This window comes from Bos indicus, chromosome 18 (genome assembly GCF_029378745.1).
Source record: "Bos indicus isolate NIAB-ARS_2022 breed Sahiwal x Tharparkar chromosome 18, NIAB-ARS_B.indTharparkar_mat_pri_1.0, whole genome shotgun sequence".
NCBI classification, from domain to species: Eukaryota; Metazoa; Chordata; class Mammalia; order Artiodactyla; family Bovidae; genus Bos; species Bos indicus.
In genome coordinates, this window is record NC_091777.1 from 34,700,773 (window position 1) to 34,718,544 (window position 17,772).

At 48.2% G+C, this 17,772-nt stretch overlaps 1 protein-coding gene across 2 annotated transcripts in view; it reads left to right on the top strand.

Moving 5' to 3' along the window:
- CDH5 (cadherin 5) overlaps positions 1-17,772 on the top strand; it is a 39,094-nt gene that overhangs the window by 14,193 nt on the left and 7,129 nt on the right. For both annotated transcript variants that reach the window (XM_070770692.1, XM_070770693.1), the window contains exons 3-10: positions 5,092-5,380; positions 7,313-7,429; positions 8,291-8,455; positions 9,273-9,460; positions 10,722-10,972; positions 14,406-14,548; positions 16,087-16,211; positions 16,569-16,677. In XM_070770692.1, coding sequence (XP_070626793.1) covers positions 5,092-5,380; positions 7,313-7,429; positions 8,291-8,455; positions 9,273-9,460; positions 10,722-10,972; positions 14,406-14,548; positions 16,087-16,211; positions 16,569-16,677 — 1,387 coding nt within the window. The remainder of the gene's footprint in view (positions 1-5,091; positions 5,381-7,312; positions 7,430-8,290; positions 8,456-9,272; positions 9,461-10,721; positions 10,973-14,405; positions 14,549-16,086; positions 16,212-16,568; positions 16,678-17,772) is intronic.

Here is a 17,772-nt window from a genome sequence, read left to right on the forward strand (position 1 = left end):
AAACTTACAAGCTTTTGCGCAGCAAAGGAAACCATAAGTAAACAAAAAGACAACATATAGACTGGGAGAAAATATCTGCAAAAGATGTGACAGACAGGGGCTTAATTTCCCAAATACATAAACAGCTCATATAGCACAATATAAAAAAAAAAAAAAAAGCTAATCAAAAAACAGGCAGATGACCTAAATAGACACTTCTCCAAAGAAGACATACAGATAGCCGACAGGCACATGAAAAGATACTCAACATCGCTAATTATTAGAGAAATACAAATCAAAACTACAATGAGGTACCACCTCATAGCAGTCAGAGAGGTCATCAGCAAAAAGTCTACAAACAATAAATGCTGGAGATAGTGTGGTGAAAGGGAGCCTCCCTTTCCCTGTGGTGAAAGGGAGCGTAAAATGGTGCAACCAGTATGGAGAACAGCATGAAGGTTCCCTGAAAGGCTCAGAACAGAGTTACTATATGAGCCAACAGTCCCACTTCTGGGCATATATCCAGAAAATATGACAACTCTATTTCAAAAAGATACATCCAACCCAAAGTTCACAGCAGCACTGTTTACAATAGCCAAGACCTGGAAGCAACTTAACTGTCCATCAACAGATGGATAAAGAAGATGTGGAGACATGCATGTATATGGGGGGTGTGTATACGCCATACAAAGAATGAAGCACTGCCGTTTGCAGCAACATGGATGAACCTAGAGGTTAGCATGCTCTGTGAAGTCAGACAGAGTAAGACAAACATCATGTGACATCACTTATATGTTAAGTCTAAAAACATGATATAAATGAACTTAATTACAAAACAGAAACAGACTTATATAGAAAACAAACTTATGACTACCAAAGGGGAAAGAGGGGAGGAATAAATTAGGAGTCTGGGGTGAGCAGATACAAGCTATCATATATAAAACAGACAAACAAAAAAGTCCTACTGTATAGCACAAGGAACTATATTCAGTAGTGTGTAATAACCTATAATGGAAAAGAATTTGAAAAAGTGTGTGTGTGTGTATATATGTATGTATGTATCACTCTGCTGTACACTGGAAACTCACACAGCATTGTAACTCAGCTCTATTCCAATTAAACAAATATGTGCATAAATAGGGGCTGAGAGAACTGCCCCACCACGCGGTTTTGAAAGGGAAGGTGTGGTTGCCTTCATGCTACAATGGCAGATTTGAGTAACTGTCCAAAGACCATATGACCCACAAAGTCAAAAATTTTTACTATCTGGCCCTTCACAGGAACAGTTTGCCCACCCTGGTCTATAAGGGCAGCATGTATTAGATAAAGAGCCCCACACATGGCAGATGGGGGCTCCCTGAGATTATAGAGAAATGGGCCAGAAAGGATCCTTAAATGGGGGAGGGTTCAGTTGGCCCTGGTACCAGAAATGCCACCGAAGGAGGCAGTGGGGGCCAGCTGGGGCATCTCCACTCGCAGCCCTGCCCAAGGCCAGCTCCCTGGGCCCAGGCCTCCTCTGGCCACAAAGAATGGCTGGGAAATTTAGATCTTTCAGTCTGCCTTCAGAGGGGAAGAAGCTTGCCCCAGGGTCACACAGGGAAACCAAAAGAGCTCCAGGAAAGCGTAGGGCTCCTGACTCCCCACACTAGAGGAAAATGTCATCAGACCACCTACTCCTCCGCAGTGGGATGACTGGGCCATGAATCAGCTTCCAAAGAGGATGGCTGCCCCCAAGAAATAATGTTGAGCTGAGTCAGGGACAGTCAGCAGAAAGCGGGGCTACGAGCAGCCCTGACAGATTCTAAACAGCTCACCCGAGATTCTTGGCCCAGCAGGAAGAGCGTCAGGCCTGCTAGTCACCTGCCATCAGCACGCACTTGGCACATGGCATGGAGCACAGGGCAGGGAGGGAGCCCCGTGCAATCCCCACTCTGAGAAGCAGCAAGGCTGCCTGGAAAAGGCAAGGACAGGGCTCCATGGCTCACCTCCTCACTCCAAAGACGTCATCTGAGGGAAGGAAGTCCCTGTTTATCAAGATCAGAGCCATGGAGCCTTTGTTTACAGAGCTGTTTGCTGGACAATGGGAATGAGACCTGAACGGCCTTCTGAATCCACAAATATGGGTCAGCATAGCTTTCGGCATTGAGATGTTACATCCAAATATAGGGATAATATTAAAAAGGGGAGGACCCCCCAAAACCTATAACCTCAGTCTGTTTAATCATGAGCAAAACAGACTCCAATAGGGAGGCATCTGACAAAACACCCAAGCAGCAGTCCTCAGAACTCTCAAGGTCATCAAAACCAAGAAGAGTATCATAGAGAAAATAAGCTTTTGTTACCAAAGAGGAAAGTGGGGTAGGTGTGGGGGAGATTACTTAGGAGTTTGGAATTAATATCTACACACCAAGATATATAAAACAGGCGAACAACAAAGCCTTACTGTATAGCAACAGGGAACCATACTCAACCTCTTGTAAAAAACCTACAATGGTTTGAAAATAATCTGAAATAATCTGAAAAAGAATATGTATGTATGTATAACTGAATCACTTGGCTGTACACTTGAAACTAACACGACATTGTAAATTAACTATGCTTCAATTGAAAAAAAAAAAAAAAAAAGGACAGTCTGAGAAACTATCCCAGCCTAGAGGAATTTAAAGAAACATAACAACCATTAATAGATGTAACGTGGTATCCTAGGTGGGATCGTAGAACAGAAAAAGCACATTAGGTAAAAGCTAAGGAAATCTGCACAAACTACAGGCTTTAGTTAATAATAATATATAAATATTGGTCCATTAATTACAACAAATGTACCATACTAATGTAAGATGTTAACAACAGGGAAACTGGAAGCAGGATGTATGGGAACCCTCTGTACTATCATCTCAGTTTTTCTATAAATCTAGAACTGTTCTAATATATAAAGTCTACCTAAGAAAAGTTGGAGGGAAGGAAAACAGAAACTTACCTCCACAGGATATCTTTTTTAACGCTACTGATTTGATAATATTGAAAAATTTTTACCAAAGTTGTTGAAGTATGAGTCAGATACAACTGTCAACTGAAAAAAAAAAAAAAGGCACAATCTAAAAGTTGAGAGTCCTGTTTTTTTGGTAGACATTCTGAGGACTTCAAGCCTGGGAGACAGGACTCTCAAGTCCCTCTAAGGGACGTCTGCAAAGAGGCAAGGTGGGGAGCCAGGATCTACAGGAGCTTTTGCAACAAAGATCAGGTAGTCGGAACTTCAAAAGATTACTCTTAATTAAAGAAAAACAGACATCTCAAAGAACTTAGCCCTTTTTCTGTGTATGAGAAGATGCCAAGGTCAGGGTTCACTGAAATCATTCCTTTGATGCACAGCTCAGCTCTCTGGGGTCAGTATCCTGTGCTTTCTCATCCTGAGTCTCCTCGGGTGCACCATCTGCTGGGAGGCGGGGCGGGGGGAGCTGTAATATGATGGCTTGATGGCTGTAACATCTCTTGTTTACTAATATGGCAGCCAAAATTTTTTCCACTGGCACAATCTTAGAATTCCAATGACGCATCCAAGCAGACTCACGCCCCCCTGGTTACACCTGGGTCCTAATGCACCCACGCAGCCAGGTTTGGAACGACCATCCTATCCGAACCTTGAGTAACTCACAGGGCCCACACTGTCCCTCCTCCTTGATCCCCACTGCCCCCTGCCCAGGCCACAGGCTCCAGAGTAGGCACACCACTTCCTGCCTCCAGTCCATCCATTCATTACATGTCCTGGCTGCTGGGTTTAGGGGCCTCCCCATGAACCGCCTGCCCCCTGAACACCGTGCTCTAAGATGCTTCACCACATCTAGCTACAGCCCCACTTCTCCATCTCTCCAGCCCCCAAAGGGGAGGAGCCTCACTCCCAGTTCCCCCTTCCTCACCTCTGAGACTCTTTTCTAAAAGCCTTGTCAGCCAGCTTCTCAGTCCACCACCCTAATGCTGCTCTCCCCAAGGGCTCTGATGACTGCATCATTGCTAAGCCTAAGGATGCTTTCCAGACCTCATGGGACTTGACCATGCCCATCTTCATGCCACCTCTTCTGTCCTGAGACCCCTCTCTCTCTCCGGTCCTCCGCCAGCCTTTCTGATGTGACACCTTCACTTACGGTTCTCATTCCAACTGACCCTTAAATGCTGCCCATCCTCAAAATCTCCTCTGCAGCTTCAAATCAGGCTCTGAGAGCAAGAGCACAGTCTGCGCTATCTCTATGCTCCCAAGCTGGCACTTCGTAGGGATTGGATTATTTTTTTTTCTTTTACTGAATTGAACTTTGTTTTTTGAACATCCTAACCATCCATTAGAGAAGCATTCGACATGTATGAAATATCATTTGTTTATGCTCCTAGGAATTTCTGTTTCTAAGATTCTATAAATGAAATGTTCAGCAATTCTAATCTTCTAATATCCTTGAACACATGGCTCTAGCATGAGTAACAACTAGCATTTATTGACAGCCTGAGCAAATTCCTTTACATACATTATTTGCCAAACCTTATTCCTAAGGACACTAACAAGACGCGTTACAAAGGAAAAGGATTCAGTGGTCTAACGAGTATGGGAAATTCTGAGCTAAACAAAGCTTGCTGGAGTTCTTTTCTGCAGGACTAAATATTGAAAATATCCAAGAGAACATTTTTTTTTTCAAGAAGAGAACATTTTACGTATCGTTCCAAAACTAAATGGCTGGGGCCCAGTGATGTGCTGATAAACAGTTGACAACTGGCTTTTGAAGGGAAAAGACCCTGTTTATAGCCTTTGCCAATTTCCTTGGTGTAAATACTTTCCCTGTATCTGTTTCAAGCTACCAGCTCGAAGGCAGAGTGGGAAAGAGATGTGCATGAACACACCATTAGCTAGGATTTCCGTGATTAGACAGGACCAGCATAAAAACTCAAGAACATGGTGAAATGCAGTAAAACTACTAGGAAGCAATACATTTTGAGGTAATTACCTTCATTTTTAATACAATTCATTTAACTGTACGCTTATATAAGTGATTTTTCAACAATCCCATACACCCACACAGGCACACACAGCAGCACTGCCGTCTCCAGCTCATGGTGCCTCTCCTCCTACAGATTAAATCGAGTGTGGACCCCAAGAAGACCGAGTACCAGCTCAGAGGAGAGTCTGCCGGCAAGGTGTTCCGGGTCGACAAGAACACAGGCGATGTGTATGCCTTAGAGAGGCTGGACAGGGAGAAGATCTCCGAGTACCACCTCACTGCCCTTGTGGTGGACAAGGACTCCAAGAAGAACCTGGAGTCTCCTTCTAGCTTCACCATCAAAGTTCACGATGTCAACGATAACTGGCCTGTGTTTACCCACCGGGTGTTCAATGCCTCTGTGCCCGAGATGTCAGGGATAGGTATGTGCCTGGTCTGTCCCTCTCCCTCTCCCCTCACACATCCCTGATCCAGAGGCACCTCTCCCATCAGCAGCTTCGCTGCCTGGAGCAGGATTCAGTGAGTTCCAAGCAGCGATGAGGATGCGTGTAGTGCCACTTGCTGTGACTTGAAAGGAACTCTGGTCCCTAAAGACTAAATTCTGACCTGGTCCCAGGCAGAGCCCTGATCGTCACACACACACACCACACACACCACACACCCCACCCCACACACACCACACACACCACACACACACACCCCTCCGTACACACCCCACCCCGCACACACCACATACACACACACCACACACACCACATACACACACATCACACACACCACACCACACACACACACCACACACCACACACACACCACACTCCACCCCACCCACACACACACCACACACACACACCCCACCCCGCACACACACCACACCCCACACACACACCACACACACACACCCCACCCTGCACACACACCACACACACACACCCCACCCCGCACACACACCACACCCCACACACACACCACACACACACACCCCACCCCGCACACACACCACACACACACCCCCCACCCCGCACACACACCACACACACCACACACACACATCCACACACCCCACACCACATACCCCACCTCACACACACACCACACACACACCCCCCACCCCACACACACACCACACACACCCCACCCCACACACACCACACACACACACACACACACCCCACACCACACATCCTACACCACACACCCCACCCCACACACACCACACACACACATACCACACACATCACACCACACACACACCACACACACCACCCCCACACACACACCACTCACACACACCACACACACACACACCACACCACACACACACCACACACACCCCACCCCACCCACACACCCACACACACACCACACCCCACACACACACATACACCCCACACACACACACTACACCCCCCACACACACCACACCCCACATACACCCCACACACACACCACACCCCACCCCACACACACCCACACACCACACACCCCACCCCACACACACACCACACACACACATACCCCACACCTGACACACACACCACACCCCACACACATACCACACACACACACACATACACACATCACACACACACACACACACCACACACACACACACACACACACCACACACACACACCACACACCACACACACACCTTGTTACTCTTTGAAGCCAACCCCACCCACTGCTCTGACTCTCAGGGCTGGCAGGCCGAGAGCATAGACTTCACATATGAAGGAGGCCAACTCTGCCACCAAGATAAGGGGTCACCTTTAGGGTCCATGCAGGAGTCGGGGGGAGGTGGGTAGAAAGGGACATACCTCATCCCCAGGTATGTCACCAGCCTAGACCCTAGGCCCCCAGAGGAGACTATTTCTTCCTCAGTTCTACTCCCAGCCTCCAGGGGATGCAAGAAAAGAGCTCCCATCCCCACCCCTTCATCCAGGCTCTCTGGTCAGGGCTCAAGACCAGACCTTCTTGTTAAGCCTGGGGAGCCTGGAGTTCAAGGGGAAAGAGATGTGACACCCAGTCTTTTGGGACCCTTCCTATTCTCTTGTCCTCATGCTTCCAGGAGCAAAAATAAAGCAGCTTTTCCTCTGTTTCTCCCCATGACTGCAGACACTCGCCCCTTCCCTCATTTCCCCCATAAATGAAAACCACCGCTCTCTTCACCCTTCATGTTTGACTGGCTGGGCCTCCGCCACTGCCAGCACATCAGTGCCAGGCAGGCTCCTCAGAAAACGGGACCCAGGGGAGGGGGTTCAGGGGACAGCCTGAGCCCCATCTGCCCTCATCTGGGAATGGGGTGAGGGGCTGGTAGTCAGCAGGCAGCCACCCTGGATTCTCTCCCGCAGGGACCTCGGTTATCCAGGTGACAGCGGTGGATGCAGATGACCCCACGGTGGCAGACCATGCTTCTGTCGTGTACCAGCTCACAAAGGGAAAAGAAAATTTCGACATCCGTGGTTCTGGTCTGTGTGACTAACCCCCCTGGGCAGCACTGGCTTGGAGCGGGTGGAGGTGCAGGCACAGAGGGAAGTCTGACAGGTGTTACCAACCACTGACTTGCACTTTCCTGAGGAGGCGGTCAGTACCACGCATCAAGACAAGGGGGCTGGTGAGGGCAGGAGGAGGCAGACCGGTGCCCAGGACGTGAACTCAAGTCCAGGGGACAAAAATCCACCCAAGCAGTGACATGAGAGGCGGACGAGAAGGCTGGTTAGCAGCTCTGGCTGTGGAACCACACAGATCTGGTTTCCAACCCCATCTCTGCTGCTCACCGCTTCTAAAGACCTTGGGCAAATCAACCAACCTCTGAGCACTGGCGAGTCCTCATGGTGAAAATAGGGAAGGTTATATGCATGCACCCCATACAGGAGCTGTGAAATCTGAATTAGATGACGTATAAAGAGCATGTGGCTCGTTGTCATTAGCCATCACATGTGACCTAAAAAACTGTGAGGACTGAGTCTTTGGAGAAAGACAGAAGAACAAGTGGTCAGGCCTGGGGCATGCCACCATTCAGAACAATGGCAAATACACAAGGTGTGCGGCACTGAGGCATAACCATCACAGCACTGTGCTCACTCTGAGCCTAGATGCGGCCTCAGGCTCTTTCTCGGCCCATAGTGGACACAAGTGTTTGTGTGGCTTTGGCCTAACAGTGCAGGGCGTGGAGATGGGTGGTGGATCTCCCCTTGCTCTTGGCCCTGGCTGCACAGGGAAGTCACCCAGGAGCTCTGAAGTCACGGCTCTCTGGGTAGCATCTGGGCACCCATATTTTTTTAAAAGTTCCTCAGGTAACATGGTTCCTGACAGGACACATTTTGCAGGACTCATTGTCACCATGAACAAACACCTGGACCGAGAGACGCAGGACAAGTACGAGGTTGTGGTGGAAGCAAAAGATGCCCAGGGCCGCAGGGGGGAGTCAGGCACAGCCACCGTGTTCATCACGCTGCGGGACGTCAACGACAACTTCCCCATCTTCACCCAGAGTGAGTCCATCTCCCTGGGCCCTGGTGGAGGGCGGGGGCAGCTCTCAGGGAGGAGCCTGGCGTCCATCTACCTCTCCCTCCACCCCAGAGTGAGCCTGCATCAGAGATGGCTTCCCGGTGCTCCCCGTCTCTGCACACACTCCAGGGCTGCACACTTGGCCTGCCAGGGTGCCCTCTTGGGCCAGCAGCAGCTCACACTCCTGGTTGTGTCCCATGTGCCCAGAGTCCCACTACCAGACAGGACCAGTTTCACCCAGTTCCCATGAGCTCAGGAAAACCCACGAGCTGGGGAGCCGGGGTTCAGCAGAGCGCCAGAGCCAGGGCTGGGCCCTGACCCACCCACAGACTGATTCTCCCCACAGGAAAATATCCAACAAGAGCTCTTCACACGCGCTGGGCGGGCTGGGGAGGAAGGTCAGATAGATGGCTCACCATCTGCACCTCCAAGGCTGATGTCCCTCAGAGGCTCAGCCACTGCAAGGACAGGCCAGTGTACCCTGAAGTGACCTCACTGTACATGGTGAAAGCCCCGCAAAGGCAGGGCTTCTCTCTTGGCACTTGACAGATCCCCTAGCAAAGTGCCTGACACACAGGGGGTGCTTAATAACTATTTGTCAGATGGATGAAGGGATGAAAGGATACACAGAGTGGAACCTCTGTGCCTTGAGACCCAAAATTTCAGAGGAATTACTACTACTGCTGCTGCTACTTTACTGTGCCTGTTGCTTGTATCAAAATATACTGGGATAGTATATGCAACAATTACCTTGTCTATCTCATTAACCCAATGCCCTTTGGGGCGCCCCTTCTGCATCAGACAGGTATACATTTTCTGTGCCAGAAGACATCCGTGTGGGCAGCCCCCTGGGCTCTCTGTTTGTTGAGGACCCAGACGAGCCCCAAAACCGGAAGACCAAGTACAGCTTCGTGCAGGGAGAGTACAGGGACACCTTCACCATCGATACGGACCCCAGCCACAACGAGGGCATCATCAAGCCCATAAAGGTTGGCAGGCCTGCAGCAGTGGCATCAGATGGGGGGTTGGGGGCTCCTGGCATGCTCAGGACTCATCCAGGGGCTGCTCCCAGGTCAGAGGCCACCAAAGGTCCACGTTTGGGCCAGGTGGAGCAGGCCATGTGCTCGTGGATCCTGTGACCCCTGGAGCTGGGATGTGGAGCCACGAGAGAAGGGTCAGTCCCTTGGGCTGGGCTACCCCAGAACCAGACCTTGAGGCAAGGACTTAGGTGTATACAGCTTATTTGGGGGGTGATCTCAGGAAGCCCCCAGGAGCAGTGATATGTAAAAGGGAGGAGAGTTAAGTCAGGCTCCTTAGTGAGCAGGTGATCGCTGTGGATGAGTGGGATACGGTCCCACTGGGAACATCTGGGCAACTGTGTGCGATATGCTTCTGAGTCGCAGCAGTTGTGGGCTGCCTGAGGGCTCCTGGGGGCTCACTTCCTGGCACTTTCTGATCTGCCCTGGGTGCTGGCCAGGAGAGCCCTGGTAAATTACAAGTGCTTTCAGCCAAAAGCCGTCAGTGTGTAAGGACACAGTGAACACCATGAGGACGGGGTGTGCATTGGCAGTGGCTGCTGCAGAGACAGCAGTCAAACCAGCTGAATCTAGAAGAGGAGAGAAGGTCTGCCAGGGGCACAAACTGCCTCCAGAATGGCCATACCGAGGACTAGGGGGGCCAGGCCAGGGATCTCCTCCTCGGAGGGGACACTCAAACCTGTGTACCTGAGCCAGACCACTCCTCCAGCAGACCTCTCTGGAGTCCTTCTCTGATCCAGCCCTGTGCTGGGAACTGGATATGCCCAGGGGAGTCAGACAGCTCCCATGGTAGCAAGGCTCTCGGCCAGTAGGGAGGACACACACATCCCCACCAAAGGGACCCAGGCAGGGAGCAGAACTACTGTGTCAGGAGGGGCAGGAACAGGCTCTATGAGCACATCTGGTTACGTTTGGACAGACTCCTTGATGGGGTGAGGAGGAGTGTGGCAAGCAGGCAAGAGACCTGAGCTAAGGCACACAGAAAAGGCATGGCTTTGAGGAGCTGTGGGAAGAACCACTAGTCTGTGCTCCCCTTATAGCAAGAGTATGGCTGATCTGCTTGGTGTTCCCAGTACTCAGAATAGAGCCGAGGTCAGGACGAAGCTGAAGACAGCCAGGCCACGGGCCCCTCATCTGTTCAACAGGTGTCATCCCAGCACTACCGTGCAGGGCCTGGTTCAGAGCAGGAGCTCACCACACTTTCCTCCCACAGCCCCTGGACTATGAACGCATCCGGCAATACAGCTTCACCATCGAGGCCACAGACCCCACCATTGACCTCCGCTACCTGGGCAGCACCTCCCCCAAGAACATCGCCCGTGTCATTATCAACGTCACAGACGTGGATGAGCCCCCCATCTTCCAGCAACCTTTTTACCACTTCCAGCTGCAGGAGAACCAGAAGAAGCCTCTGATTGGCTCAGTGCTGGCCAAGGACCCTGATGCTGCTCAGCGGGACATCAGGTAAGGGGGTGGAGGTTGTGAGGACGCGGATGATCAGGGCCACACCCTGGCACCGAGGTTCTTACATCAGCTGGGCTGAGCCAGGACGCCAAGGGGGAAACTGGCTGCTCCCAGCATGGACACTGGGCGTGGGCAGGGGCAGGACAAAAAGCCCGAGCTCTTCCACTATACCCACGTGGCCAGGTATAATCTCGTCCTGCCCAGGTACCCACCTAACCTGGTCCTGGCCATTACAGCCGCCCATTGTCTGCTCTACCTTGAAGGGGAGGCACAGATTTCCACAGGTCCCATCTAGGGAGAGCTGATAGTCAATAAGACAACCAACTTGACATATGTGAAATCCCTTCACTAAATATGTTTCATTACCTGTGTCTTCCCAAAACCACAAAAGGGAAAAGTTTATTTCACACAATGAAACAACACAAAGATCTACAAAGAAAGCATCAGTAACCCTGACTTCCGGACAACTCATGTCCATGGTGTGCTACGATCCTATCACGCCTCTCTTCACGACCACACAAACACCCACAGACATTTATGGTGGATTTGTCCTTTGTTTCAGGGCTCTGATCGTTTTAAATTTTTTCTGGATCATAGTATGCCCATTTCAGCTTCCCTAGTTTCTCAGGGGTAAAGAATCCGCCTCCTAATGCAGAAGATGGAAGTTCAATCCCTGGGTTGGGAAGATCCCCTGGAGAAGGAAATAGCAGCCCACTCCAGTATTCTTGCCTGGGGATCCCATGGAGAGTGGAGTTTGGTGGGCTACAGTCCATAGTGCCAAGAGTTGGATGTGAATTAGCAACTAAACAACAATTATGACCATTTCATCACTACTTGTTCCTCCATCTCAACTAGGCACCTCTACCCTCTGTGACAAAAGATGCAGTTCCAGCCCATACTTTCTAGGGCCACATAACATTTGAGAGCATGGAGTTCACGCAGTCTCATTTTATTCCAGAGCTGGTAGCCAACTGTGCCGGCACCATTAATCAAATAAGTCATCATTTTCCACCTTTGTTGCATACTGAGTTCCTGTATATCCCTGAATCTATTTTTGAATCCTTTGTTCTGTAGCAAAGTCATTCTGTTTTATTGTCGCTGTTTTATGGTCGCAGTTTTATACTAAAACTTGGTGTGTATAAGGCAAGTCCCTCCCCCAAGTATTTTTTCACTTTATATAACTTTAATGCATTCTCAAACATCCATTCTTTCTTGTGAACCATAAAACTCGAGTTTTATAAAAAGCATTAGAATTCTAATGAGAATTGTATTTGCATGTCAGTTTGGGGAGAGTTAACGCTCTATTAAGGACAAATGTGTACCTCCTTTCTGACCACATCTTGTAAGTTTGGGGATGACTGTTTTCATAGCCATTCTATTTTAAATAGTCTATAATGATCATTTTTATTTCTTCACTGATCCAATGGTTTATTTAAGAGATTTTTTTTCATTTACAAGTGGTAGGGCGTTTTTTGGTTTTAACATGTTCTGTGGTGTAACGCAACTCTGCTTTTGTCCATTTTCCTCTGTAATATCTAAACTTTTGCTTTATGTATTTAAAATTTTTCTATTCAGTTAACAAAGGTTTATAATTATTTTACCTTCATTATGACGTGTCTCTTTCATCCTCACGACATTACCCAGTCTGTCCTGCTTAAGTATTCTGTCCTCCACTCCACGTTGCCTGACGTCAGGTTGGTCAATCCTGCTTTCATGTTACTGAGATTCGCCTGAATTTCCGACCTTTGCTCTTTTCATAGACAATTTTATTTATTCATTTGGCTGTGCTGTGTGTTCACTGCTGCACAGGCTTTTCTCTAGTTGTGGCCAGCAGGGGCCACTCTCGAGCTGCTGTGCGCGGGCCTCTCAGTGCAGTGGTTTCCCTCGTTGCGTGCAGAGCACAAGCTCTGGAGCTTGAGGGCTTCAGCAGTCAGTTCCCAGGCCCTAGAGCACAGGCTCAGAGTTGCGCACATGGGCTTAGTTGTTTTGCAGCATGTGGGATCTTCCCAGACCAGGGATCAAACCCATGTCTCTTACATTGGCAGGCAGATTCTTTACCACTGAGCCATCAAGCCCCAATCTTTACTTTTAATATTTCTAGGTCATTTGGCATTTAAGTTGTCTCCTGAAACTGGAATGCAGATGGCTTTGCTTTTCAATCAAAACTGAGAGGTGTCATGTTTAACCTATTTACATTTTTCCTCATAAATGATGAGTTTGATCTTATTTCTTTTAGCCTGTTTTACATTGGCTATTTCTCAAAACTCATGACTTTTTTCTCTTCCCCATCTTTGTTGTAGTCTATTTTTTTCATATTTATTCTCCTAGGTATTTGGATGGAATATATGCATTTTTACTTCTGCCAGTGACATTTATTTCTATCTGTAAAACTTAAACTGGTTTCCCAGACCAATATTTTCTACTTATAAATCTCTCTCTCTCTCATACACACACACCACCACCACCTCCACTGCTTTCCTATATATGATAAAGAAATCAACAATTTCCATTTAATTCCTCCCAAGCCAGATTTTTTACTTTATTTTGAGACATTTCTTAGATGAAGTGAGTTTTCACAAAAAGTTTTTCAGGACCCATCTTGTGGGTGATATACTTCCTGAGTTCTTTCATATTTACAAATCAAAAATATTATCAATGTGTTCTAGCACTTAACATTGTGCAAATGTCTAGGATTAAGTCTGATTTCTCTTTCTTTATAAGGATGTATTTTTTCTGTGTGGACTCTCTTCAATTTCTTTTCATACCCCTGAAATTCCCAAGTATCATCAGAATATAGCTAAATATTGATCTTTTTTCCACTATGCCTGATATCAATGATCTCTTTTAATATATAAACTTGGCTCTTTCTTCAGAGCAAGAAGTTTTCTTTTATTACATTGTTTGTTATTTCTTCTGTTCTCTTTGTTCTGGAATTTTCCTTAGTATTAGAAAAAATATATCTGGAACATTATGGATTTTTTTCATCTCTCTTCTCTTCATGCCTTTTTCTTAAGAACTTTTCACATTTTTACTTCACAAATTTAATTTCCTTTCAATCACTTCTTACCTCTTCTGGTTCCTTTTTTTATTTCTTCCTGGCTCTTACTCAACTATCTTTTCATTAATCACAAAATCCAATTCAAGCTGAAGTAAAGCTGGCTACAGTGCCACCTGCCTCGACTCAGAAGATACCACTGATGGAGTCTCAGGGTCCACCCTCATCTCAGTGATTGCAACAGTGCCCAGATCAAAGAGATTATCTCACTACCCTGACTCTCTCTGGGCGGTCGGGTGCAATGAGCAGTGAGCGAAGGGTGGGGGATGATGCAGGGGGACAGATCCTAAAGGGCCTCGTCTGTCCTTCTGGGCAGTCTGGACTCTGCAAAGAACAATGGAAAGCCATGGAATCCCTTGAACTCTTTCCCCTGGACAGGTACTCCATCCGCAGGACCAGTGACAAGGGCCAGTTCTTCGGAATAACCAAGAAAGGGGGCATTTACAACGACAAAGAACTGGACAGAGAAGTGTACCCTTGGTACAACCTGACAGTGGAGGCCAAAGAGGTGGATCTGAGTGGTGAGTGGCCCTTTTGCCAGAGGACCTGGGCTCTTCTCTTTTCCCCATTCTTTTAAAATTGGCATAAGCTGTCATTTGAGGCCTCCAGAGGTACTATAAGCGCTGCTGATGCACCACTTGGCTGGGATGCTACAGTGCCTCCATCCCCAAGTGTAGATGGACCAGCTGTATCCACGTCACCAGAGACTTTGTTAGAAGGCAAAACAGCAGGCCCCAACCCCAGACTGAGTCAGAATCTCATGCACACTACAGTTTAAGAAGCACTGTTCCAAAACAGGCTGCCATATGTCCCTGTGATGGGAATCACATGAGTCACCTCTTAAACACAGAGCTTCTCAGATGCCTTTCTGGAGGTCCTAGTCCAGAGAGTCAGAAACAGCAGGGAATGTGCACTGAACAAGTGCCGTGTGATTTTTATTATCATGGACATTTGGGAAAGGCTGCTTTGGAGACTTTATGTGCCAGTTAGTGGGTTGAATTCAAAATCTGAAGCACTTGCCAACTCCAAGATTGTTAGAGTCTCCAGAAAGTAGGGTAACTATTGCCAGAAGGAAAGGCAGGTGTTGGAGCTTTGCATTCTTAGCCTATATGAGAAAAACCCAACTGCTCTCCAGGAGAAGGATCAACATTCCCCGCCCTTCCCAGAAACCAACGGGGCCCAGAACAAAGGGTGACTTGGCCAAAGTCCCACTGGTCCTACCCAGGAGGGTCCCTGCCTCCTGCAGGCAGCATGTCCCCTACATGGCAGCCAGGCCAACTTCAATAGACTTCTGAGTGCCTTCCAGATCAATCTTTGCCCCTTTCTTACCCATCTAATCTCACTCATACAATTTTTAAATCTTACAGCAATAGCTTACTGTGCATTTTAAAATACAGAAAATAAAAAAAAGAAGAAGAAAAGTATCCCCCCCGCCATAACCCCACCAAACAGCAATAATTACCGTTAGCACTCTAGTGTGTTTCCTCTGGTCTTTTTTCTGCCATTTCATACAAGTGAAATCATAATTTCCTGAATTTTTACTTAACCTTATTCCAGAATTATTTTCTCATGGTACTAAAATGTCTTTATTAAAGAGATTACAACTTTAAAATGTAATTTACATGGGCATTGCCAACAGCCACATGATCCATTCTTTTAAACTGGCCGTGTTTATTAAAGCAATTTCACACAGACTGTTTATCTTTTCAACTGTTCTGTAGTGAATTTATTTAAATTGGTTTGATTACTTAAATTACTGCATTGACTTAATAATTACTTAATTGATTTAATGAAAACCTTTAAAAATACACTTATGCTGTTTCTCTTTTTGATTCTTACAAGTAATTCTCCAGCAAATATCCTTATGCATGAGGCTTTACCCCCGCTTCCTCTTCTGCTCCTTTCATTCAGAACGCCATCCTTGGCCTTCCTTCTAAATGTCCACAGCCCCCTCTTCCAGAAAAAAGAGCACCCCTCCAAGACTCCCACCAACACACCTTCTAATCTCAGGGCTGACATCTGCTAAGTCCACTGTAGTGACGAGTCCTTTCTCCTGCAGGGACTCCCACGGGCAAAGAATCCATTGTGCAGGTCCACATTGAAGTTATGGATGAGAATGACAATGCCCCAGAGTTCGCCAAGCCTTATGAGCCCAAAGTGTGTGAGAACGCCCCCCAGGGCAAGGTGAGTCTGGCTCAGGTGGGGGGTGAGGCAGCGCCTGCCGGGGTCAGACCAAAGGGGCAGCACCTCCCGGTCACAGTCAGCTGGCACTTCATGAGCTTAATGTAACCTGTACAACAGCCTTGAGGAAAGATGACATTCCCCCTACAGATGGTGAAACTGAGGCTCAGAGACAATGTGTAGTGAGCAGATTGGTGAGGAGGCGGGTGGTAGAAAGAGGGACTTTTTGGAGACCATTAAGATTAGTGTTACAGGTGAGAGGCAGCCACAGTCAGGTCTAAACGCAAAGTCCTTCACCATCACTGAAACCCCAGCCAGTTCAACACCACCACTGACCATCCCCCATCTTCCACCCTCCAGCTGGTCGTGCAAATCTCGGCAACAGACAAGGATATAACACCACGAGACGTGAAGTTCAAGTTCTCCCTGAGCACTGAGGACAGCAACTTCACCCTCATTGATAATCACGGTGCGCCTTGAAGCAGTCAGCCTGGCTCTTGGAGTGGGCGGGGTTGGGGGGAGGTGGCGGTCAGAGATGGAGTTATTTGAGTCTTGAGATGCCAGGGTCAAGGACTAAGCCAATGAATCAGGTGCCCTCCCTGGGGCTATCAAGTTCCAAGATATTGTATACAATTCCCACCACATACCTTATTGGTCTGTGCAATGGTCACAGCCACCCTGGCCACACTGCCAAGTCCACATGGCCTTGCCTTTTCTCTTAAGATGCCCAGGTCACTGAATAGGCACAGAATAGATATGGGGTGTAGACAGCCTGGTTCACAAACTAACTAAGGGACTCCTTCTCATGGGACCTCTGTGGTCAGTACAACTGCAAATTACTCTATGACATGGAACTTTGAGGTTGCTCCCAAAGAGCCAAAATGGGACATTTGAAACCAAAATACCAAGAATATAGTGTTTTGATTTGGCCACAATGACTACTTAACACTCGGTGTCCTCAGGACGGGATCTGGTCCACCAGTCCCGCCCCAGAGTCCTGCGATGTCAGCAGTGGCCAATCAGAGCTTCTGATGAGCATGTGCTTCCCGGAGTGATGAGGCTGAGTGGGCTGGATTCCAGCCAAAAACAGGCTTCCATGCTCTCTGCACCTTCCTCAGAAAAAAACCTAGAATATCCACCTTGAGTCTAAAGAGAGCAATCCTTCCTCCAGAATGGGGAGGAATCCCTGCCCACCCCTAACCAGCAACGTGGTGGTTGGTGAGGCTCCCACCATAGACACAGCCACTGCCACCTCTGAGGAAGGTCAGGGACTGGGATCCCTGAGAGTGAGGGGGAGACCCAGGGGACCAGCCACAGACTCCTCCTGAGGGATGGGGATGGTGGCCAGGGCACGCTGACAGTCAGTGCCAACCATTCAACACTCCGCTGTCTTTAATAGTAAATAATGTGGGAAAAGCACCTGTCACAACCATCCCCAGTGCCCGCTTCAAACCCACCTCACAGGAGGTCAGCAATGGAGTGAAAAGCTTAAGTGTCACCCCAAATACCCCCCAGTATGTGATCAGGAGATAAGCCTGTTGGTCTCAGACTCACTTATAACATG